The sequence below is a fragment of the Vigna unguiculata genome, chromosome 2, assembly GCF_037176805.1.
Source record: "Vigna unguiculata cultivar grain cowpea cultivar isolate G323 ecotype 2 chromosome 2, ASM3717680v1, whole genome shotgun sequence".
Taxonomy (NCBI): domain Eukaryota; kingdom Viridiplantae; phylum Streptophyta; class Magnoliopsida; order Fabales; family Fabaceae; genus Vigna; species Vigna unguiculata.
In genome coordinates, this window is record NC_140793.1 from 17,122,628 (window position 1) to 17,149,310 (window position 26,683).

General features: G+C 28.5%; 1 protein-coding gene across 2 annotated transcripts; it reads left to right on the forward strand.

Moving 5' to 3' along the window:
* Positions 1-20,051: 20,051 nt before the first annotated feature.
* LOC114170481 (fold protein) lies at positions 20,052-24,830 on the forward strand. 2 transcript variants are annotated; one of them, XM_028055971.2, is made up of 7 exons: positions 20,052-20,191; positions 21,666-21,923; positions 22,052-22,113; positions 22,218-22,296; positions 22,378-22,516; positions 23,200-23,313; positions 24,345-24,830. In XM_028055971.2, the coding sequence occupies exons 2-7, from the start codon at positions 21,754-21,756 to the stop codon at positions 24,534-24,536; spliced, it is 756 nt and encodes a 251-aa protein (XP_027911772.1). In that variant the 5' UTR covers positions 20,052-20,191; positions 21,666-21,753; the 3' UTR covers positions 24,537-24,830. The 2 variants fall into 2 exon arrangements, with proteins under 2 accessions (XP_027911772.1, XP_027911779.1); XM_028055978.2 differs by having other exon boundaries at positions 22,055-22,113.
* The last annotated feature ends 1,853 nt before the right edge of the window (positions 24,831-26,683 follow it).

Genomic DNA, 26,683 nt, shown 5'->3' on the forward strand with positions numbered 1-26,683 from the left:
TTGAGGACTAAATTTGGTCAAAGTTTCAAAAATAAAGTAACTCTAATTTTCAAAGTGAAGGGACAAAAACATATTTAACTTTTTTTTTAGTTTTATGATATTAAATATTTTTCATGTGTTAAATTTTGTTTCATATTAGTATTTGAATCGAAATGTATCGAATGATATAAATAGGTTAAATATCACTATAAAATTCTATTAACACATCAAACAAACTTGATATAATCTATGATTTATAATTTATATATATATATATATATATATATATATATATATATATATATATATATATATAAAGATTGTTGAACTCGAAAGAAAATATACCAAAGTATAAACTTGTGTGTGTATATTTATTAAAAGGAAAGATTGACTTTTAAAGTCATACATTGTTGAACTCATAAGTAAACGTACCAAGGTAAGTATCGTGTATATTTATTAAAACAATAAGCAAAAATTGAAAAACAATAAGCAAAAAATAAATAAAAATAAGTAATGATGAATGGAGAAAGAACAAAATTGCAATATAGAAATATGACAATTTCACGCACAATGTGTGTATGCGTGTGCGTGTGTGCATGCATCAATGTGTCCATACATGTGCGCGTGCATGTTTGCATGTGCATGTGTATGTGTTAGTTATTAGAAAAAAAAATATTTAAAAGAACCTTATAAGTGAAAAAGAAGATGAAAAAAAATGAAGGATAGGTAGGAGATGAGAGAATGGCAGAGAGAAAGAAAGGGAATTTTGAGAATGCAATTATAAAAAATTTCAACATTCTAAAAACACTTAGAGATCTAATTTTGGTTTGAGTCTAATCAATATGGTAATAGAGGAGTGAGGTTAAAATCTTTTTATGTTAAATATAATAAACTTAGGTGTGCTTTATCAACCTTTTAATTTATCTTGCACTATGTATTGTTTTACCTTTCTTTATATACTTTTATTTAAACTTTTTTTAATTACGGTCTTCTTTGTCGATTTATATTTGTATTATTTAATTTATCTTCAGTTACCTACTAGTCTTTTTTATTTATTTATAATTATATCATTCAATGTATCTTAGTTACTCACAAGTTATGTTTATTAATTTATTACAATTTATGCACCAATTTTTTTTATTAAATTTATAATTATGTTTTCTCCTTTATCTCCGAATGTGCATTGATATTCTGTTATTGTTAATTTATATTTTCGTTATTTTATTTGTTAATGATATACTAAACTATATCTAATCATTTATTTAAAAGTTCTTGTTTTGATTCTTATTGAATTTTTTTATTATTTTAAACATAATTATTTTATAATTCATAGAAATACATACAAAGTAATAGAAAAATAAATCAAAATTAAATGTGTTTATTTAGTGAACTTTTATAAAATAAAGTTACCTATATGCTCTATTATCACTTTTATTACTTTTTGTATTTATTTGGATTGTGTGTATAGATTATTGATCAAGACAAATTCGACATATTTTAATAGTTGTCACATTATATGATCCTTGAAAATGTCAAAGAATATATTAGTTGAGAAATTGAGACCAAGATAATATATAAGTGTATGCCTTTACAAATTTTGTTTTTTTAAACCATTATTTCATAACATGGAGTCAAAGTTTGGCAATGGAAACTTGTGGTGTTGTCCATCCTATCACATGTAAAATCAATATGAGGCAAAATTTATTCCCAAGTAAGTTTGAGAATGACATATAATAGAAAATAGAAGTTTACTTCCAAACTTTTCTCGTAATATCTTCCAAAAGTGACTTAAAAACTTTGAATCTATATTAGATACTACACTTTTAGGAAGTCATGAAATCTTACCTTAAAGAAGAGATTCACAATGTAGCATGCATATATCAACCTTGTGTCACAAAATGAAATGGGTTAATTGATCTTGGAAACTCGTATATAAAATCCATTGAAATACTCATCCAAGGTAGGTTAAGGATAGGAAGACAGGTGTAAAGTCCATTGTATTGAACTTTAGACTAATTATTTTTTTAATATAATGCACTATCCACAAAAGAAATTGAACTTGTTTCTCATACATAATCAAAAGAAGTGTGCATATAATACTTCAATGATATTCTAAGCCTAAAAATTTTCATCAAGCTTCCCTCATGTGTTTCTCTTAAGATCCTTGAGGTATTATATGTGAATATGTCACATGTTTTTATTTTACATGTGAACCTCTTAAATTTCGAAAGGAAAAGGCAAACTTAGTAAGAGATGTGAAATTGGGATGGGTATAATGATTAATTCCCCTATGTAATCAAACACAAGCAAGGAAAGACCAATATTGTTGCACATGCCCTTTCAAATAGATACATACAATGTATGGCTTTTCAAGGACAAAAGATAATATTGTCAATCTTGCAAAGTTATAACAAGATCATAGAGTTCTTTATCATAAATGAAGTAGTTTATGTGATTACCCTTGAGTTTTTCATTCAAGTAAGATGTTAGATGCCTTTTCTAAAGTAAAATGATCCTAACTCTTAGATTAGAAACATCATAATAAATTTCAAATGATTTAGAAAATTTAAGAAATTATATATAGGTGAGGCATTGATATGTTCTTTGAGCTTTGAAACATTTTTTTCTTGATCTTTCTCCAATTAAACAACACGTCTTTTTTTACTATCTTATTCAATGGTGCAACATTTTTTTACTAAAATTTTTAATAAAATACTCTATAAAAATTAATCAACCTATGAAAAGTTCTAATTATTACCAATATTTTTAAGTTGGTCAATTTTTAATTGCTTTCACATCAACCCTCTTAAAGCTCTCTACAAATCCTAAGAAGTCTATATGATCCATTCCAAAGATGCATTTTTTTTTCTATTTTCCTACAATGCTGACATTCTAGACGTCTTAAACACGTGTTTAATATGATTGACATGTTCATCCATGGTCAAACTACAAATCAAAATATCATCAAAGCAAAAACTACAAATTTCTCTATGCACAAATGAAACACATGGTGATGCATTATGATGAAAACCCATTTTAGAGTTTAGCCTTATATGGTGTTTTAATGATTAAGAAAGCTCCATAAAGACTCCCACTGGACATTAAGATAAAAAATTTATCAAGTTGCGAATGTGCACTTCAAGGAGCTTTAGAGAAGAATAAAGAATCACTTATTGGAAATTAAAAATAAGAACACAAATGGAAACATAGTATGCGCACATAATGGATATAAAAACAACAAAAGAGAAGAAATATGGTAAAAGATGGAAGGAAAGAAGAGGGGAGGGGGCTCAATAGTGATGACACACCACTTGAGGGGGCACAACACGCACCATACTCAAGATTAGTGGTGTATGTCACCACTTGAGAGCAATTCTCAAAATAAGACAGGGAAAATGACACTCCTAAGATAGCACTCTCACAAATGGTCAAATATAGATTGTATAAAGGGCCTTTTTTCAAAACAACAAAGTTCAAGATAAAGGTGTAATAACATAAAAACTTAAGCTTTTGGAAACTAGTCTAAAAGGAGGTGTCTTGAAATGGAGACAACCCTAACTTGGTCTCCAAAACTTCCAAATGCGTGGCCTTGACCTCCTCTTTTAGAAATTCAACCTTGCTCTCCTCCTCTTATTTAGTATAAGCTTAACCTACAAAACAAACAAGCAAATGAGTCAACATGTCAACTTCAGTCAAATCAACTATGGTCAACAAGTCAACCAAAGTCAACTTAGGAAAAGTCAACATAAAGTAATAAAAAACAAGGTCAAAGAAGAAGGATTAAAGGCCTCCCTTCTAGTCATGCTTCTTGTAACTCTTCGTGGAAGGTCCTCTGATGAGTTCAAATTTTTACCCTCATTTAATGTTTAAATTTGGGGATTTAATAGAATTTTTGTACTTAAGGATTGATTTAATTAGGATTTATGATTATTGGATTTATTGAGTATGTAAGGTAAAAATGGCGTAAAAATTGATTTTAGTTGCATAAAATATTATTGGATATTCTAACGTTTGTTAATGCAGCTGAAGTTTAATTTGGGTCATTAAAAGTGTGGATTTGAAATATTCAAAGTTACAAAATAAGTCCAAAATCAGGAAATTCTGGAAAAGAATAATTCAAGAGCTAAATGCACCCCCAGTTTTATTTTACACACTCCTCTTGCAAGTCGACCACAAAAACTTGTTCTGCACCACCAAATTTTACTAAGTTGCTCTTTGCACTTAAACTCCACTCACCAAATTGACAATCAGAGCTTGCCATGTCACCATCTTCCAAAAGGAAACCCTAACCCTAATTTTTTTTTCTCCTCTCCCACCATCACCATGCCGGCAGCTGCCGCAAACTCTCCGGCCACCACAGTTCCATCATCCTTTACTGCATCATCCTTGACGCCGGAAAAACGCAGCCATTGCAACCAACACCTTCGCATCACACAGCAGCAGCCAAAGCGGACCTCCATGGCAACACCATCTTCATCTTCATCAACACACCACCTGCAACACACAAGTCGCCATCCACCATGACCACCATCAACATCAGAAGACGCGAGCCAGATCGAAGCAGCAGCAAAATCTGCAGCACCTATTGCCATGGTTTTCGCCCTGCACTCTCGGAGAAAATTCAACACCACCACGCAAACACAACAGCAGATCAGAAACACGATCCCCTTCGCTGCAGATCGAGCTAGAAAACGCGTAACTTGCACCTACTATAGCAGCAGCTGAACCATCGAACCAGACCATCCTTCACGCATCATTCTCCACCACTGCAAACGAACCAGAACCTCAACTACGATGCACTCATGAACGTCCCTACACCCGTTCGAGCCTCCATGCACCACAACACAACAACGTTCACTCACCTCGCTGGAGAAGAAAACGTGAAGCTTCTAGTAGGTCGCGTCCCATGGCAGCCACCACGACGCAGCAACACCTCAATCACACCTGTACCATTTGAGTCATGGCCATCCACCATCTACGCAGCCGAAAAACACAGTAGTCGTCACAAAAACACCATTGTAGCCTCACTCATTCCTTCATTTGCAGAAATCCTAATTCTGGAGAGAGAAAGTGCACTTGCCACGTGTCAGTTTCTCATAGGGCAGTCAAACTAATCAATAGGTCAACTGATCAAAGCAGCAGTCAATTCTGGTCAAATTCTAGTCAATTTTGTAAAAATGGTTAAACAAGAGGGGCAGAATTGGAAATTAGACAGAAATTAAGTTGCTAATTAATTAAATAAAGATAAAAGATTTTAGCAACCGACTGATAAAGTCCAAGTCTAATTAAAGTCTATATAAAGAGGCCTAAGGGAGCAGAAGAGGAACACTTAGCAACTCTCTAGTTTTGGCAAATACCGTCATCCACCAAATCTCTCATTCTTCCTTTTCTTTTATTTTCTTTCCTTCATCATATTATCATGTATTCTATCAAAGCCATGGAGGGCTAAGCTTTTAGGGTTGATTCCACTGTAATTTCTTAATTGGATTCTGAGGTTAAATGAATTAATTTATTTGTTCCTTTGATTATTGTTGTGGTTTTTGTTTATCTATGTCCTTTGCTTCTTAATTGAATAGAAAATAATGATTTTAAATCTACATGCATGCTAATCATATGAGTTAAAAGGTTTGTAAATTCAATTGAGACTTTACTTTGATTTTATTTAGAAACTTTCATTTGATTAAATAAGTTTTTGCCAATAATTGAGACTATTTTGATTAAAGGTAATCACTTTATCTAAAATTAGTCAAGACTTTACTTTGATTAATTAAGTTTTCTATTTGGTGAGGATACAAAGGAATAGACATGATTAGGCATACTAAAATTTAATTGAGACTGTACTTTGGTTGAATTTACTATTGATAATCTAAAAATTCTCATTTTTAATTGAGACTGTACTTTGATTAAAAGTGAGAATGCCAACAAATTAATTAAGACTTTACATTGATTGATTTGTAAATCAACAACAATAATTAATTTAACAATTATCTCTATATAACCGATGAAGAATCCTATTTAGAAAAATTAGTGGAATTGACCTATTTACTATTATTGTGTTTACAATCTTTTATTTGCGTGTCATTTATTCTTTGCATATCAAAACCCCATATTTTTATAGATACTAGTTTTAAATTGCATTTTTATAAGGATCAAATATTTAAGATCAATTATGTATTCGTTGTGAGACGACTCAGGGTTATCTTAACCCTAACTAGTTTGTTCACTACTAACTTGGCAATATTGAAGTTGCTAAAGTTAAGTAGTGGTAATTTGATCGCCTAACGACAGCGTTATCTCCATTGATTTATAGTGAGTCATGGACTCATCATATTAGCCTCGTGAGTGTGCTTAAAGCACAAGTTAGGCCAAATGGCATGATCAACAAATGAACACATTGTATGCACACTCTTAACACAATTAATCATATTGTTTTTACCACTTCTATAGTGTTAAATGTGAATTCTTAACCAATTTGAAAAATGATTCTTTAAAAAGAGATTAGTTAGAAACAACCTTAATTGTATATATTTTCACAAATATTGATTAATTTTCTTTGTGTAGGTGCGATAAAGGCATAATTAGGTAAAAATATTTCAAAACATGAAGAGTCCTATTAGTGAATCACAATTTGATCAACCAATCATGAAAAGTTGTAATGAACATAATTAAACACCATTTTACATAGTGCATACAACTTCACCTAAAGGAATCACTCCTTAGAGAAATAATCAATTTAATGACCAATCTTTATGTTTAAAGCCACCTTCTTAAACTCTTCCATGAACACTCACAAAAACTCCCCATTTTCCTCTTGGTCGTTCACGAATGTGATGGAAGTTAGGTGATGAGGTTAACTTGTGATGATGATAATGTCGTTGTTGTCACGATCAAATTAATACTACTAAATTATAGCAACTTTAGTATTGTTAAGATAGTAGCCAACAAAATAGAAAGGGTAAATTCAACCCTAAGTCGTCTCCCAACGAACACAAAATTGATCCCTAACAAATTAGTTCTTATAAAATTTGTACACTAAAAGTGTTAGTCAAATACAATAAAAATAAGAAGATAAAAATAAACAAAATAAATAAAAGATTAGATAACAAAATTAAAATAAAGAAATAAATAAAATTAGAAAATAATAAAAAGAGATAAAAATAATAACAAAGAAAATAGGTTGATTTCGTTGCCTTTTCAAAATAGGCTTCATCAATTGTTATATAAAGATTATTGTTCAATTAAGTATTATCTTAGATTTTAAAATTAATCAATGTAAATTCTCAATTAATTTGGTGACATTCTCACTATTACTCAAAGTATATTCTTAATTAAAAACAATAACTTTTTAGGTTAATCACAGTAAATTTAACCAAAGTACATTCTCAATTAAATATTACTATACATAATCATGTCTATTCTCTTATCACTTTTATCAAGTAAAAAGTTAATTAACCAAAGTACATTCTTGATTAATTATTACTAAATTTTTTACATTTAATCAAAGTAAATTCTTAATTATTGGAAAAAATTCATTCAATCACATGAAAGTTTCTAAATTTAATCAAAGCATATTCTCAATTAAAATTAAAATTAAAAACCCTTGGACTCATATGATTGATATGCTATGTAGATTTAACACCATGATAACTTACTACAATGTAAAAATTATTACTTTTACTTGATTAAGAAGCAAAGACATCGAAAAAATAAATTACAATAAGAATCACAAGAACAAACAAACTTATTCACCTAACCTCAGAATCCAATTAAGAAATTATAGCAAAATCAACCCTAGAGGCTTCATTGAATGCAGAAATAACATAAAAAATAGAAGAGAGGGTGGAGAACATGAAAGATGAGAGAGTGGATGAAATTAGGTCCCTCTAAAGGGTTCCTAAGCTCCACTAATGTGTTCTCCTAAGTCTTTTTATATAGAAATTGGATTGGGTTTTGTTTTGCACTTTTATATTGTCATAATCTTCTTTCTAATAATGTAATCCCCTATAATTATCTTCTAAATTATTCAATATCTCGAAGATATATTTGATTGTTGTGGAGATCTAAAAATATTTAAAAATATTTTGCCAGATTTAAAAAGATTTGGTAAATATTATCTTTTGATATTTACTAATGTAATTAAATAAGATGATTATTTAAAAATATCAAATAAAATATCTAAAGATATATTTGTCCCAAATTGTATTTTATCATAAATATTTTTGAATTATCAAAGTTCTTTTTGTGGAAAAAAAAATATAGAAAATCGAAAGGTCCATTTTTTGTTGTTTGTTTCCTCTTCTTGGCTTAGCCAAATTTTTTCACTTTTTCATGCTTTTCTTGCCTTCTTCATGTCTTGCTTGGCTTGGATTTTTGTGATTTTAATTATTTTGTATCATTAACTTTATCTTTAAAGTGTCATGAAGCTTTAACCGGTTTATTTCTACATCTTCATAAGCTTAAGTTAGTTGCAACTGCTCTAGCACACCTTAAAATATTCAAAGAACATTTATACATCTAAAAGGCTATTTTTAACATGTTTTTTATATTTCATGCTGAATAAACCCAATTATAAAAGATCCTAATTAAAACAAAATTTTAAAGCATCCAAGATTAAATAAATAAAGGCATAAATATGCATTCATCAGAGCGTCAAAGTTTGTTATCAATATGTTAAAACAATTTATGGAGTACTTAGGTGGTTGTGTGAACTAATTCAATGTTTCCCCTTTGAGCTAAAAGACTCAATAAGAGATACTATAATCGTTAGTGTAAAGGCTAACTTCTGGTGTGCACATTAATGTGTTCATCCCAATTAATACTTTTGTCGTAAATTTCAATGGTGAGACTCTTCAAGTTTGGTGGGAGGACATTTTCTATATTATATACATATTTCTCTCTTATGAATAAAATTGTGATAAAACTATCAACATTTAAAGTAGACAATACCTTAAATATGAAAATTTACTTTAACGAATTTAAAATTTAAACTAATGGAAAACTATAATTGATATAAAGACATGTCAATTTATATATATATATATATATATATATATATATATATACTTTTTAACTATTAAAAATATTAATAATAATTATAAGTTATAATTTGTTTAAGAAATTAAAAATTTATTTAACAAAAGTATTTAATACAATAATAATTTTTATAATTAAAAAAATACTTATAATAATAACAACATCATCAATAATAATATAATAATAAAAAAAAAACTAATAATAATAATAATAATATTTATGCTAAAAATATTAATGTCAATATTAATATTAATGCTAATGTTAACACCAATAATTTATAACTATATATAAAAATATTTTTGGTATTCAATTTTATCTTTTAAAAATTTTCTTAGGTGTTGCTTTTTTAAATTCAAATAATTACTTCGAATATAAAGATAAATCAACAGCAAAATTAAAGAAAAAAAAGTACTTCATGATAAAAATAAATAAAATGTGTATTTATAATAATAATAATAATAATAATAATATAATATTCTGTATAATGATGAAAATAATAAAAATATAATACAACTAATAATAATAGTAATGATAAAAAAAATAAATAAATGCCACGTTAATACTAACGCTAGTATTAACGTGAGTTATTTTCAATCCGTGAGCCAACCCGGCTCACCACGGGTTCGAGCCGGGTTGGGTTGAGAAAAATTCAACTTTTTCAAAAGTGGGTTGAACTCAACCCGGCTCACTTAACCCACGGGTTAAACGGGTTCGAGCCGGGTTGAAGGTGGGTTGGCCCACTTAACCCACCAACATTTTTTTACAATTTTTTTTTTATTTTTTTTATTTTTTTTTAAAATTTTCTGTTAATTTTTTAAAATTATTTACTACTCCAATTATATTTGTTCACAATTTCGTATTTTTAAATGCTAGGATGTTGCTTAATTATATTTGAATTATTTGAATGTTTAATTAATTTGATTGTCAAGTTATATATATGTTGATACTTTAATCTTTAACTATAATCTTCATAGTAAATTACTCAAGTAACCGTCTTATAAACAATTTTTTCTAAATTAGCATGAAAAAAATGTATAGTTTTTTTTATTTATATTTTGTTGAATAGCATGACAGAAAATTTGTAATATTAGTCATGCTTTCTTAGACTAATGGATACTTTCTTAGAAATAATTCTTCATATATTGGTGGTGAGCATGATCAAAACATTGGTTCTTGATTTTACTATGATTCTCATCTCATGAGTTACTTAAAAATTTATTTAAATATTTGAATAATAAAAAAAAAAATTTAGGTGGGTTGGTGAGCCAACCCACTTAACCCACCAACCCGTGGTGGGTTGAGCCGGGTTACAAAATTTCTGGCTCACCAAAAAGTGAGCCGGGTTGGGTTCACTCATTTTGAACCCGACTCGTGGTGAGCCAACCCGTGTGAGCCGGGTTGGCTCACTTTGACATGTCTAAACGCTACTAACACCCGACAATAATATTAATTCAAATAATAAGACTAATACAAATTATGATATCATAATAATAAAAATAAAAATAAAATTACTAATATTAATAATTATTATTATAAAAAAACTATCATAATAATATTAATAATAGTTATTATTACAATAATATTAATATTAATATTGAAAATAATAGGAATAATAAAAATAATTAAATAATAGAAAGAAAAAAATAATATATTAACAGTAATTATTATGAATACAATATATTATTAATAATATTAGTAATAATAATCTATAACTATATATAAAGAAGATTTTCTCTTTTGTGTCCACATTTCATAGTTCTAACTTTACCTTTTACAATGTAATTATTTATTAATTTTTTAAAAATTAACGGTTACTTTTACAAGTTTTTATCAAACTATTTACTTATCTTCTTCATTTTTGTCCTATTCATCAACAGTTATTTTCTCCATATATTTCACTTTATTTTTTATAAATATAATTTTGTTTTGTTTATTAACTTAATAACATTACAATATCATCCATTACTATTATAATATCATGTATATTAAAAAGATGCGTACACATAGGCGCAATAGGGCCTGTGTTTACTCTAGTAATATATAAAGATGATTTATTCTTTTGTGTCCACATTTCATAATGCCAATTCTACCCTTTACAATATAAATAAAGAGGATTCCTTCTTTTGTGTCACATTTCATAATGTCAATTCTACCCTTTACAATATAATTATTTATTTAATTTTAGGATTCCTTTTTTGTGTCCACATTTCATAATGTCAATTCTACCATTTCAAATATAATTATTTATTTAAATTTTAAAAAAATTAACAGTTATTTTTATCTATTTTCTATAAAACTGTTTATCTTTTTTTCTTTTCTTTTATTCATCAACAACTAATTTTTCTACTCATTTCACTTTATTTTTAATAAATATAAATTTATTTTATATATTAACTTAAGGACATTACACTATTATTACCTACTAACATACTATTATTCATATTTTAAAAATGCATACACACATGCGCGATAGCACCTGTGTGTACGCTAATAATAATAAGACGAATAATATTAAGAAAAATATTAAATATATTTATATTACTAATAATAGTTATAATATTAATCTTAAAAATTATTGAAATAATTATAAATATAATACTACTATTATTAATAATAAGAATAATTATAATTATAATTATTATAATATTAATATTCATATGATAACTATATTAATAATGAAAATAATTTAAATATAAAAATACATAATATTGATGATAATAATTATAATTGTAATAATACTAATAAAAATAACATTATTAATATTAATAATAATAGTAATATAAATAATAATAATAATAATATTATTATTATTATTAATTATATTATTATCCCGTAGTAACTAAAATATAATCCCGTAGTAAATAAAAATATATCTAACTATACTGATAATAATAATATCATTATAATAATATCCCATAATAGAAATAATAATAATATAACAACTCCATATATGTAAAAACATATACATCTTTAGTGTCTTCTAATAATATCTCATGATAAAAATAATAATAATAATAATAATATAATAACTATATTGATGTAAAGAAGATATATACATATTTAGTGTCGTCTTTTTTTTTTGGAATTTTGTCTTCTTAATTATCATTTTTTAAATTTAAATAACTATTCATAATAAAAAAATTATATTTTCCATTTAGTTATTTTACGAATTTTATAACTACTTATTTGAATTTAAATAATCAGTCAGATATAGAGATAAATCAACAACACAACAAATAAAAAATGCAAGGGATTGAAATACGATCCATAGTAAATAAAAGTAAAATACGTGTCTAGTTATCATAATAAAAACATATTTCTCAGTTATATTAATTTACTGATTTTAGTAACTACATTCTTGAATTCAAAGATTTAAATATAAATCAACAACAAAACAAATAAATATTTCATAATAATTAAAAGAAAGACGTGGGTCTAACTATACTACTACTAATATTAATAATAATAATAATAATACTATAAAAATATCTCATGATAAAAATAATAATAATAATAATAATAATAATTCAGTAACTACGTATATGTAAAAAGATACATATACATAGATTCCTCTTTTGCTTTTAGAATTTTATCTCTTAATTATTATTTTCAAATTTAAATAATTATTCATATTAAAAAAATTATTTTTCAATTTTGTTATTTTACTAATTTTGTACTACTTATTTGAATTTAAGTAATTTCTCAAATGTAGAGATAAATTAACAACACAAAAAATAAAAAATGCGAGTAATTGAAATATGATCCGTAATAAAAAAAAATGTGTCTAATTAAAATAATAATAAGCTTATAATAATATCTCAAAGTTATAAAAATAATAATAATAATAATAATAATAATAATAATAATAATAATAATAATAATAATACCACTATAGTAATATAATAATTAGTATTATTATAAATGTAATATAATTATCATAATTAAAAAAATATTTTCCAGTTCTACTAATTTTGGAAATTAATTTTTTGAATTCAAATATGTAAAGATAAATTAATAATAAAAAAAATAAAAAGTGTAAGTAATTGAAATATGATTCGTAGTAGATAAGAGTAGAATAAGTCTAACTATAATTATAATAATAATAATAATAATAATAGTAATAATAATAATAATAGTACCACTATAATAATATTCCGTGATAAAAATAATAATACAACAACTATATATATAAAAAGATATATATCTTTAATGTCCTCTTTTGTTTTTAGAATTTTATTCTCTTAATTATTATTTTTTAAATTAAAATAATTATTTGTAATAAAAAAATCATTTTTACATTTTGTTATTTTACCTATTTTATATCTACTTATTTGAATTCAAGTAATTACTCAAATGTAAAGATAAATAAAAAATTATAAATAATTGAAATAAAGGAGTAATAAATATATTAATATTAATGGAATAATAATAAAAATAAAAGAAATATAGTAATATTAATTGAAATAAAACCGATAGTAAATAAATTCATTATATTATAATATTAATAATAATAAATATATTAATGTTATTAATAACATTAATAAAATAAAAATAATATTAATAATTATTATTATTACAATTATAATAAAAATAATAATCATAATAAAAATTATAAGATTATTAATATTATTCACAATAATAACAATATATTATTACTAAAAATAATTAAAATAATTCAAAAAATAAATAATTATTATTATTAATATTAATAATAACAATAAGAATAATATTGATAATAATAATAATAACAATAATAATAATATTTGTAATAACAATATTAATAATAATAAAAAAATAATAATAATTATTAATAATAATATCATTAATAATATTCATACTAAAAATAATAATATTTATTAATTTTAATAATGTTAATGATAATAAAAATTACATAAATATTACTAATAATAATTAAATATTGTAGTAATAATAATAATAATAGTGTTAATAATATTAATATTAATAACAAATAAACCCCACCCGTCGTTCCCGTTTTAACGAAAAATCTCCATTAACCGAAATTTTAAAATGAAGATGAAAAGGGATTAGGATATAAATATCTCTGTTAGTCGTCATTTAAATTACTAAAATATCTATAATTTATTAGGTAATCTAATATATATATATATATATATATATATATATATATATATATATATATATATATATATATAGCCTATTTCTTACTCTTTGAATTTTTTGTTATACACTTTTGCTTACTTTCTCAATTGTTTGAGAATTAATTTTTAAGGTAATCTTTTTCCCTATTATACAATTTTTTGTTTTGTACGTGGTTATGTTTAAATAGGTGTTCCTCAATTTTATTTTATCAAATAATTTTTTTGTCACACATTTGATTATCTTTATTTCTTCTTATTATTATTATATATATATATATATATATATATATATATATATATATATATATATATATATATATTCATGAAAATGTTTGACTCTTAATTTGTAGTTCTTCCTTTTGTTACTTTGGTTATACACTTTTTCTTGCTCTCTGTAAGACCCTTTTTTTTATTATTGTTGTTCTTTTCTGCCAAGTCCTTAAGGGGTTGCCCCAAAGTTGGTTGGGCCTAGGGCTGGCCCAAGAAGGGGGGGACCATACCCTAAGTCTGCCCTAACGCACTCTTCCCTTCTCACTTTCAGAAACAGCCACCTTACTCTCTTCTCCTCACCAAATTAGTGCTCTGCTAGGTTCGATCTCCAAGCCTCCGTCGGGTTCGCTCAAGCTCATTTTGCTCAACATTCTAAGTCTCTTCTCGGAGTTGTTGCGCTCCATGTTTGCTTGCCAAAGTCCCGTGTTAACCCCTTTCCAGGTAAGGGAAGCTAGACCTTACCATTGTTTTCGGTATAATCTGTCGTTTGATGAGTATGTAACAGTTGGACGGTTTGTGTGTGAATTTAATCGGTTGGAAATGCTTGTTGGACTGTGTGGATGCATGTGTGTGGCTGTCGCTCGAAGGAACAGTGGCAGACACTGGTTTTCTCGCCCAAGCGAGTTTGCCTCGCCCAGGAAAGTTTAGCAGAGGCTCGCCCAAGACCTGCTGCTCGATCTCGCTTAGACGAGAGGTTTTTATTTTTGAGCGAGAAGTGGTCTCGCCTAGGCGAGAAGGGACTCGCCTGAGCGAGACCTCATAGAGTCCGCTCTTTCCCTTTTCGCGATCTCGCCTAGGCGAGAGGGGTTTCGCCTGAGCGAGTGGACCCCCTCACCTGAGCGAGCCCTGCTCGATTGAGAGAGGCAGCGGGTGGGTTTGGATGTTATTATTGAATGGTACACTGATGTGTGATTTCTTGTTGATCTAAATGCTTTACTTTGTGGGTTGAGGGATGTTGCCATGATTTATATGTGAGTTCGAGGTGGAAATGGTATGTTGCCTTGTTGGGTATGAATTGGAAGGCATGAGTTTCATGATTTGTTGCTCATACATGATATTAATGTTATGAAAATTCTTGATTGGTGGGTGAGGCATGTATAAAGTATGAGTAGGGCATAATTCCAAGACCCTTGTAGTGAGCGATCTTGGTGGTGCCTCATCTGCCGGACGTAATTCCATTGACCCTCTTAAGGAGAGTTCCTGGTGGTGCCTCGACAAAAGGACGTAATTCCACGGGGGGTCGTGGTGGTGCCTCAGGGCCAGGGCGTAATTCCACGAAGGCCATGTGGTGGTGCCTCCTGTAAGGGTGTAATTTCCACGAAGGCCTCGCGATGACTCCTCACTACTAGGACATAATTCCACTGCCACGTGGTGGTGCCTCGATATGCGTATCCGGAGAGTCAAGTCTTGGAGTCTCATGCATGTTTTTGATAGTTCTGGTGTGATGCTTGTTATTTATGTTTGACCTGAGACTGCATGTTGACTATGATGATATAAGATTCTTTTACTCTAGCTTACCCTGTTGCTTGCTTGTATGTTGTGTGTGGTCTTCTCTATTGCGATGATCATCAACCTTGTTGATGTGAGCAGATGCGAGAACCCCTGGCAGTGGTGAAGGTAATAGGAATGCTGCAACTCGATGGATCGGACAGGTGTTGGGCCCACTATGGGGCCCATTACTGGAGGATTTTATTATTTATGTTTTCTTGTCCAAACAAGACCTAGTATCTTTAATTGTGTTCTTTTAAGTACATTTCTGGTTTGGGCCGTGGGGCCCTTTTCTTGTAATCCGGGTATATTTGGTGTATTGTATACTTTCTACCCTAAACCCAATACCCTATGAATATTCATGTATGTGATGTGTTATCAATTGAGGTTATTCAGTTTTTGGGACGTTACACTCTCTCTTAATTGTTTGGCTTGTTCTTTAACGTTTATCTTGAAGGTACTTTTTCTTTTATCACAATTATAATTATACATTTTTTTCCTTTGTGTTATATTCAAATGAATATTCTCAATTTCATTGAATCAAATTTGGGTCACACATTTAAGTTTACTCCTTTATGATATTTTTATTTATTGTTTATTTTTGTTTCATGAGAATGTTTGACTCTCAATTTTAAGTGCTCAATTGTACAAACCCTTAATTTAATTCAAGATCAAAAGATGAAGAATCTATGTTTAAATTTGAATTATTATTAATTTAATTTTTTTTATTTATGTTATTTCGTTTAAGTGGTATAATATAAATTTTTAATAGTATAAAAAATATTTGAAATATTTTTAAACTTGATTATTGGTTTTTCTTTTATATTTTGTTAAAAAAGAAATTAACCTTTTTACTTTGTTTTTTGTGTGTGTGTTACCTATGTTAGTTTATAGAGAAAATGAGCACAGAAGATCATGATTTGCAGGTACCAAGTCCATCACAATGATGCCAATGAATTTTTAGATTTTATAGCAAAAAAGAAAAACTCTCGAACTACATTTATGAAAAGAGAGTTGGATTATTACTTGGAAGAAGATAATTTGTCAGTTACACAAGAATTTGATATTCTATCATGGTGGAAAACAAATGGGTTAAAGTTTCCAACCCTTGAAGCAATTGCAAGGGATGTTTTAGTTATTCCAATAACAATTGTAACTTCTGAATCTGCTTTTAGTATTGGTGGTTAGATATTAACTTCTCACCGTAGTCGACTTCATCATATTACTATAGAGGTTTTGATGTGTGATGTGTACAAGAAGTTGGATATGGAAGTCAAACCATCTAGGTAAGTTACTCAAATTTATTATATGTAAGTCAAACCATCTAGGTAAGTTACTCAAATTAAAAGAAAAAAGATATTCTCATGAGTGAAAATGAATCTGATGAAGAAGGTACATTATATTATAGTAATTAAAATTTTCAATTTCAATTATTATATCATATATAATTTTTCATTTTTTTTCTATGTGTAAGTGGATCGAATTCTAATGAAACTACTAATCGTTTGAAAAATTAATAAATATTTTGGTTATTATAAAATTTTAGTAATGTGTAATTGTTTAATTTTTATATAATTATTTTAATTTTCTCTAGTTGTTATTTGATATTTTAATTCGAGATTTATACTACTATAATATTTTCCTTAATATTTGACATCATGAAAAGAAAAAAGAGTATGTTATTTTAATATTGAATATTTTGATATTATCATGATTCCTTTGGTGTGAGTTTTAAATTTTTTCATAAAAATTATTCAATTGATAGGTCAAAAGTTGTATACGCACTGGGTTTGGGATGAGGATGAATTTTTATTATGGAGATGGGATGAGTATGAGATTATGATACGTGTACCCGTTCCCCGCCACGTTGTCATCCCTAATCATGATCTCATCCCCATCCCCATCCCCATAATAAAAATTCATCCTGATCCCATCCCCATAATAAAATTTCAATCTCATCCTCATCCCCAAATCCAACGGGTGTACAACTTTTGACTCATCCACATCCCAATTAGGTGATGAATATATTCTTATACCCCCATACCAATTTTTGTACAATTCCAAATATCAATTAAATAATTTTTATAAAAAATATTAAAAATTACACCAAAGGAATCATGATACTATCAAAATATTCAATATTAAAATAACATACTCTTTTTTCTTTTCATGATGTCAAATATTAAGAAAAATATTATAGTGGTATAAATCTCAAATTAAAGTATCATATAACAACTAGAGAAAATTCAAATAATTATATAAAAACTAAACAGTTACAAATTACTAAAATTTTATAATAACCAAAATATTTATTAATTTTACAAATGATCAGTAGTTTCATTTGCATTCCATCCACCTACACATAGAAAAAAAAATGAAAATTAGATATGATATAATAATTTTAATTAAAAATTTTAATTATTAGAATATAATTCATTTTCACTCATGAGAACATATTTTTCTTTTAATTTTTTAACACGTACAAACACCAAATGTAGAATATGAAATGAGAATTCATAAAAAAAATACTAACAATAAATATTAATAAATTTGAGTAACTTACCTCGATGATTTGAGTTTCATATTCAACTTCTTGTACACATCAACGCCTCTATGGTAAAGTCGACTACGGTGAGAAATTAATATCTAACCACCAGTACTAAAAGCAGATTCACAAGCTATAGTTTTTATTGGAATAGCTAAAACATCCCCTGTAGTTGCTTGGAAACTTTAACCCATTTGTTTTCCACCATGATAGGATATCAAATTCTTGTGTAACTGACAAATTATCTTCTTCAAAGTAATAATCCAACTATATTTTCATAAGTAGTTCTAGATTTTTTCTTTTTTGTCATAAACTCTAAAAATTCATTCGCATCATTAATAAAAAGAAGAGCTACAAATTAAGAGCCAAACATTCTCATATATATATATATATATATATATATATATATATATATATATATATATATATATATATATATATATAATTTGAAGATTCTCCGTTAAAACGAGGACGGGTTCTAGTGATATTCACGGAGACGAGTTTAATTATCATCTCTAGTTATGATAGCTGTATTCGTCCTATCGCGTTACCATCCCTAATAATAATAAGAATATAATAATATTAATAATAAATTTAATAATAGTAATAATAATAAAAATATTATATGAGTGACATGTTCATAAATAAGAAAAGATAGTAGGGGTAATAATTCAGTGGCAATTTCGTGCATCTAACGTAGTAAGGTCAGTTTCGTAAATCGACTAATAGGTCGATGCAAAATTACCAATTAATTAAGGAGTGTATAAGTGTAAAATTTTAAAATAAGGGTGGTTTAGAAATTTCAATAATACTTCATTTTCTTATAGATATAATAGATTTAGAGACCAATTATAAATATTTATTCATAATAGTGAATATTTTAGTAACCAATAATTTTTTATTTTGTAAATTGGTATCTAAATTGGTCACTATAGTGATTAACAATTCTTGATTTCTAAAATCAGTGGTTAATGAAATATTTTCTTATAGTGTGATATATTAGATTGTTTCCCTCCATAATTAATCTAATATAGGCATATTAAATTGGTATTCATCACTACCGATCTATTATACTTTCCGATATTTATCAAATTGCTATAGTATTTTTTATTACATGGATCCGTGACAACCGATTTAATATGTTGTTCTAATATTACTATTTTGCACTAGTACCATATATATATATATATATATATATATATAATATTCATATTGTAAAATAGTAAAAACTAAAAATTATATTAATAACAAAATGTATGAACTGTATACTTAATATCTGTATTTTATGTGTTAGCACACCAATTTTAATTATATACCAAACTTGAAAGAAAAGGAAAAGACTATTTAGAGTAGAATTACGAAGTTGCCAAATGCCAAGTCATATTGCAGACCTAATAATTTGACTTGTTGGAGTCAGAACAACGAGAACAGTCTGGGAAGAGAGAAGGACGAATACTGAGTTATCAAAATAGAGTACAAAATTGGAAGACAAAGATAACAGTAGTTGTTAAATGGGTATATTTGGGTTTTCCAGTGCGAAATTGGAAAAAGAAGCGAATATGCGTGGAGGGAAATAGGAAGATTCTTGCGTAAGCAGCATCTTCCTCTCCCTTATTCTATTCCCTTATTTTTATTTTTGTTTCTTATATCTCAAAATTCAAAATACCCATCAACTGAAAAATCAATCACCACCTTCACCTCCTTCTCCTTTATAAATACAATACGCGCTTCTGCATTGCTACCTATTCACTCTCAGGTGCTCTCTCTCTCTTTCCCTCTCACACACACACACACACATTATTGTAAACTTTTGTTTTCTTCTTTCTGGTTCTTAGTTGAAGCCGAATCATGGTTTAACTGCTGTTCGAGTTTAATTCAAGGGAAACTTGATATAGTAATTAGGCCGGTTATACTGTTGTTCTTCTTTAGGAACGATGATGAGAAACGTTGTAGAGTAATTGGGCAGGTTATGTTGTTGTTGCGTTGAGACTCGCGATGGAACGCGGTTTTTCGTAGTTAATTCGATAATGAAGGAATACGGATGAGGATTAGCTTTATAAGAATTCAATTGAGAACATAAAACGTAAAAATACTTAGTAATATTTTAGATTATCTCTCTGAATTAAAGGGTTGTTTCCCTATAATTAGGATTGAGAGTGTATGGTAAAGGTCTATAAATAGGAATATTATTTTGAGTTTGATTTCGATGCATTGATGATGTAAATAATTTGTACGAATCAACTGGCATATGTTGGCTATTGGGTTGATCTAGGATTGGTTCTGTCTTTTATAACACTAGCTCAATAGTGTATCGTGTTGAGTCAAGTGGATACAAATTGCAAAGGATGATATTTTTTTTTTTTTTTCAGTTCAATAGTGAAAGAGGGATTTTGTCTTATCTTTGTGCATTGGGCTCTTCCGTTAGAGGAATTGTGTTATATCTTAATGCATTGTGTTTTTTTATAAGAGGAATTTTGTTATATCTTAATGCATTGGATTTTTTCGTAAGAGGAATTTTGTCACCAACGGCTACCTGTGTATTCACCTGTCTTATTCTGTTCACCAATGAATTAAAGGTACTTGCATGCCTATGGTACATAGCTAGTAGGAGATTATATTTAGGTTGTTTTAATTGTGACGTTCTGAAGAGAGATGATGATCGCGTTTCAGCTATCTGAAGTGCTGAATTGCAAATTCTTTCGAAATCTGGGATATTCATCTCATGATTCTCTCTCTCTCTCTCTCTCTCTATATATATATATATATATATGTATATGTATGTATATTTATGTGTGTGTATATATATGTAGATATAGATATGTATATATTACTAAGAGGTTCATGCCGAACAACTTTATATAGGACATATCAAAGAAAGTTGAACGAATTCGGGATATTCATCTCATTTAATTTTGAAGTTTGAAGTCAACCGAATTTTTATCATGGCCAATTAATTACAAATTACAGTAAAAAGTGGAAGGTCACCTGAGTCAAATTCTTAGATGATTTGTTAGTTGTTTTATAATCACTGCCATTAGCAGTTCTTCCACTATTTTAATCATTAAATAGGGGAAGGTCACCTGCGGGTTCTTGGTTCATTTGTTATATAATCACTGCCATCAGTAGTTCTTCATGCTTGTATGTTAAAATTTGATTGTGGCGAAAGTTAAAACTACGTACCTGGCTCCAACTTTTTGTGAAGTAATAACAAAATTCTATTTTTAATGCAGCATTGGCTAGACTCCACTCTCCAACCGATCAGTGCCAGCAACTTCTTGCTGGTACTTAAGTTGACCGGCATCTTCTGTGGGGGAGGACATGACTCAAAAGAGCATATTGAATCACAGTAGAGCCCTTGAGGGTGTCCATGGAGTTCAAGTGACACCTCACTCACCGTTTGATTTGACAGAAACTACTCAAAGTGAGGACTTTCATACTTCAACTGGACGAGCGTCAACTACTGAAGCAAATCAGCAGCTGCTAATGCAGTGAGTGAAATATGTACCCAGCAGAAATGTCATACAATTTTTACTTGACTGTAATTTTTTTATGACATTGCAAAGAATTGAAATTTACACGCCATGCGCACCACTAACCTACTTCTTACATGTACCAGAAGACTGTGGCACCAGAGACCAGCATGCTTAAGACCCATCCATTGTAGTATTAGTTGTCATGGTAATATTGAGAATTATTCTTTCCATTTGATGTTTTGTTAATTTGCTTCCCATAAATGATCCAATCTTGTGTAAATAATTGTTATTACTGCATCTCTTTATCAGGTGATCAGAATCTTGCTGAAAGGTTTGCTAATGTGGTTACTTCAATTCCTTTTATAGCTCTTGGAATCCATGCCCCCAGGTAATATTTCCCTCTAGCATCATAAATTATTTTGGCTAGAAAAATAGCTTATGTAATCTTATGAGTAACTGTGTAATGTAGGAAGAATGTCAATTCAAAGTTGTATGCTAATTCATTAATTGGAGTTGGAGTGGCCTCAAGCATGTATCATTCTTCAAGAGGAAGGTTGAGGAAATTTTTGAGATGGGTTGACTACACAATGATAGCCACAACAACTGTTGTAAGTAACATACAGATGAATATAATTGGCTATTCAATGATGTGCAAAACCCTCATTATATTTGCTATATTCTGTACTAGTAAGCTTTTATCAATATTGTCTTGACCTAATGACTGGAAATTATACCACCACTACAATGAATAAGGATTGCTCAAGTTGTATAAGGATTATATTGACAATATTGCAGTCAATGTGTTATTCAACCACACCGTTTAATGCCTAAGACTTGACATCTGGAACATGGACAAATGTGGGTGGCTCAATAATAACACCCTCTCACACTTATGAATAGACATCTAGAGCATAGACAAATACAAGTATCCAATAATAGATCAAAAATAGGCTTTTATAATCTTAGAATCTGAACTTTTAAGTCTACCTTAATCCTAAAAACCCAATTTGAAAAGTGAGGAAGCCTTGTGAAGATTACATTGATTATCTCTGATTAATGTCTTGTTGTTTTTCTCATGGTTTTATTATCCTCTGTCCCTTCAAGTGTTTCCTTTTTTGTTTTTTTTGCTTAAGTATAACAACGAAATAAAGAAGGCACATTACTTGCGTATTTGGACATGTTTTTGTGTATGTGTAGCATTTTTCTTTATTGTCTAGCATGATATTGTTATATACTTTTTTGTGAGTAAATCAATTTGATATCATATTTGAATATAAAATCCATTCTGCAGTGTTTGTCAATGGCCCTCAGAAATGAGAATCCCAAGTTACTGATGGCAGCATCTGCAATATTTCTTCCTGTTAATCCGATGATGGTTTCAGTTATTCACACTGGGATGATGGAGGTAAGTCTTACAACTATTTATTTATGATGATTTACATTTTATTTGTAAAGCCTGGTTACGAAGTTAACCATTAGGACTCCACAAGAATATTGTAAAGTGGAGGATGGTTTGCCATGATGCTCAATTTGTTCAAAAAGAAAAAGATAAATATGAACCATCTCTTTTTTATATAAAAGGATTGAAATATGTAGTATTGTATAATTTACTTATTAATTTGTATATATTAATTTTGGCTAGACCTTTCTCAATTTAAACTTTATCAATGTGTCACATGACTTGCACCACAGACTCTCATTTTTTTTTTTAATTTTTTTTCAAATAGTATTCTTAAAATATACTCATTAAGTTATCCTGTATGTAGCAATTTAAAGAGCTTATTTTAATTTCTATAGTAAAATAAAAATCCTTTTTTTTTACATAATGAAATATCTCCTACTAATACTTTATTTCTTCATCAAACACGATTTCATCATTGCTTTCTAATGATAATATTCTTTTCCTGTTTACATATTTTTAATTTATATATTTAAATTTTGCCTAAATATAAATGGATTTATCTAACTATGTCTCAAAGACAGTGGTTAAGGAATTGGACAAAAATAATAATACACAAAAACCTATTATAAAAAATAAGAATGAGAATACATTAACAGCATAGAAAGCATTCATGCAAATGTATGGAAATGTTGTTACTGTGGCCTTTAAAATGCTTTACAGCTCTGTCGATTAATTTGAGGATATGACAAAGTTAAAAGTTGCAAAAATAAATTAATAATAAATGTTTTGAGTAAAATAATTAGTATATAAAAGTATATCTAGCTACAATACTTCCCATTTTGGTGTTTGGGCATCAAAAGTGTAATGTTTTATCATTAATACCTTTTCATTCTGGGAATATATTCTTTAAGAAGGTGTTTTTGGAACTGGCACAGCTCTTGTATGTATTGTTAGTAACATGATATGATCTCTTGAAAAATTAGAGGTAAACATTTTAGAATTAAGCTTTTCTCACCATTATTTTTCTAATTCAGGTAGCATTTGCTAAAAGGGCATTGAAGCATCCAGACTTGAGGATGGCTCACACAGTGCATAAGATGTCGTCATTACTTGGTTGTATGCTTTTTGTAGCTGATGATTTATTTCCTAAAACTCCTTACCTTCATGCTGCATGGCATCTTGCTGCTGCTGTTGGTGTTGGCACCTGCAATAAGCTTCTTGAGTAAGTGTGTGTGCATACTCATTCCAAAGCTGGAAACAATGCATTCTGAATTAGAATAGCATCAGCATAATCTGTCGACTTAATTTGTAAAAACAGTGATTGGGACCATGAGGTATAGTCATTGCATCTTTTTGTATTAGGTTCATCATGTCGATGAGTTCAGTGCAAATTAAGTTCCCAATTATTACCTTATTCAATTTGTAATTTTATGTTCATTAGAAAGGGATTCATGCAGGAAAAACTGGCGTCTATTCTTATTTGATGAGCATGCTATTTTATAAAACATCTTGCATTAGAATTTTTCTACCTGCACATTAATGTTGAGAAAGTGCTTCTACGAAGAATCTTGACTTTTTTGTTTGAAGTATGTGTTGGATTTTCTGAAATTTGGAAACATATAATACGATGATTTTCACTAAGTACAGTAACTCATTTCCGAATCAACAGTTTAAACGAGAACCGCATTAAATTAGAAACAACAAAAGATTTGATGAGATGAGCAAATGTTATGATCCCAAATATTTAATTTGAAAATCCGACCATCATCTGAAAGGAGCAAAAATCAGAAAACTTCCAGATTTGATGGATAAAATACTTTTACATTGTGTTGGAGCCATGTGCAAACATTTTTTAGTGTTTTAAGAGTGGTTTAATGTTTAAACATTTTTTAGTGTTTTAAGAGTGGTTCAATGTTTAAAGCAATGGAGGTTCAAATTTGACTAACTTTTATAAAATGCAAATTCGAGTCTAAAGATATGCTTCAAAAGCGCTATCTATAGGATTTATAAAATGATATCTAAACAATTTTGAAGAGTAAGAAATATTGCAGAGTTAATAAAGGTTGACGATACGGAATGAGATGCATTGATGCTAGACTCAAATTAGTAACAGACGATGTTTAAGTTTTTAGTTTTAATATTCACACAACAATACTCATAAAATGAGTTTTAATGTAAACAAATATATATTTTCATTCACAAGTCTTAGCTTAGTTTGCTGCGTCCAATACGCAAACAATTATTCTTGCCGTTTTACGATTATGGGCCTTGGGCCTCCATTTTTCACGTATCTGCATGTATATAAATATGACATGCATCACGTACTGTACATGTGCTGTATGTTAAAAAACAAATAGAATCAGTTTATTACATTTTCTCTCTAATTCATTTCTTTCTTCTCGTTTCTCTATATTATTCGTTTTTGGCGTTTGTGTTCATCTTTCGCGTTCATGGCAAAAGATGGTATCAGAGTGGGATCCCGCTTTGCTTTCGTGCTTTCACTCTTTCTTCAATTACTAATTTTTGCTCGTTCTTGGTTATTCTCGTTGTTTCTCTATCTCTTGGGTGTGCTCTGTTTTTCTCTGTAGTTTTCTTTTCTCATGGATCTTTCGCAAAATCATTCTAACCCATTTTACTTACACCAAAGGGAGAATCTAAGAATGATTCTTGTTCTTATGCACAACCTGAGACGATACAAGATGTTGATGACTTTAATACACGTTGATGAGATGTTTTAGAGTGTCGAAACATAGGATAAGATTCATCTACAAAAGACTCTTTGACACTCAAGTCAGTAAGAGAGTAAAGATCCTTTTGTAAGAGAGAATGAGCATATAAGAGTGTATGTTTTTCCAAGATAATACTAGTGGTATTTATAGGGTTTTCAGCGAATATTGATGGTATTTATAGGATTTTTGGATCCAGAGATCAAATGATAAAACTAGTAACGAATATCATACAAAATAATAACTTATCTTATAATTAGTAATGATAATAATATTGTGCCAACATACTTCTTATATTAAGTATTCACAAGTATATGATATTAAGAAATATTATGGTGTAATCAGAATACCGATATTTGTCATAATTACCGTTAATATGAAAATATTAAATCTTGTGGGATATTTTGGATTATCTCCATATTTTGTCCATATTTTGTCATACCACAGCTAAATGAAGTCAACTACTATTGATATAGTTAAGCCATGAATGAAGATGGTACATACAATGCTTGGTCATTTCTTGGATAATTAAAACATTGAGTAAGGGTGGTAAAACGGCCAGCCCGACCCGTTTTGGCCTGTCCTGCCTTTGGCCCGCTACCTATTTTTTATTTTATTTTTATTTTTTAATTTTATTTTTATTTTTT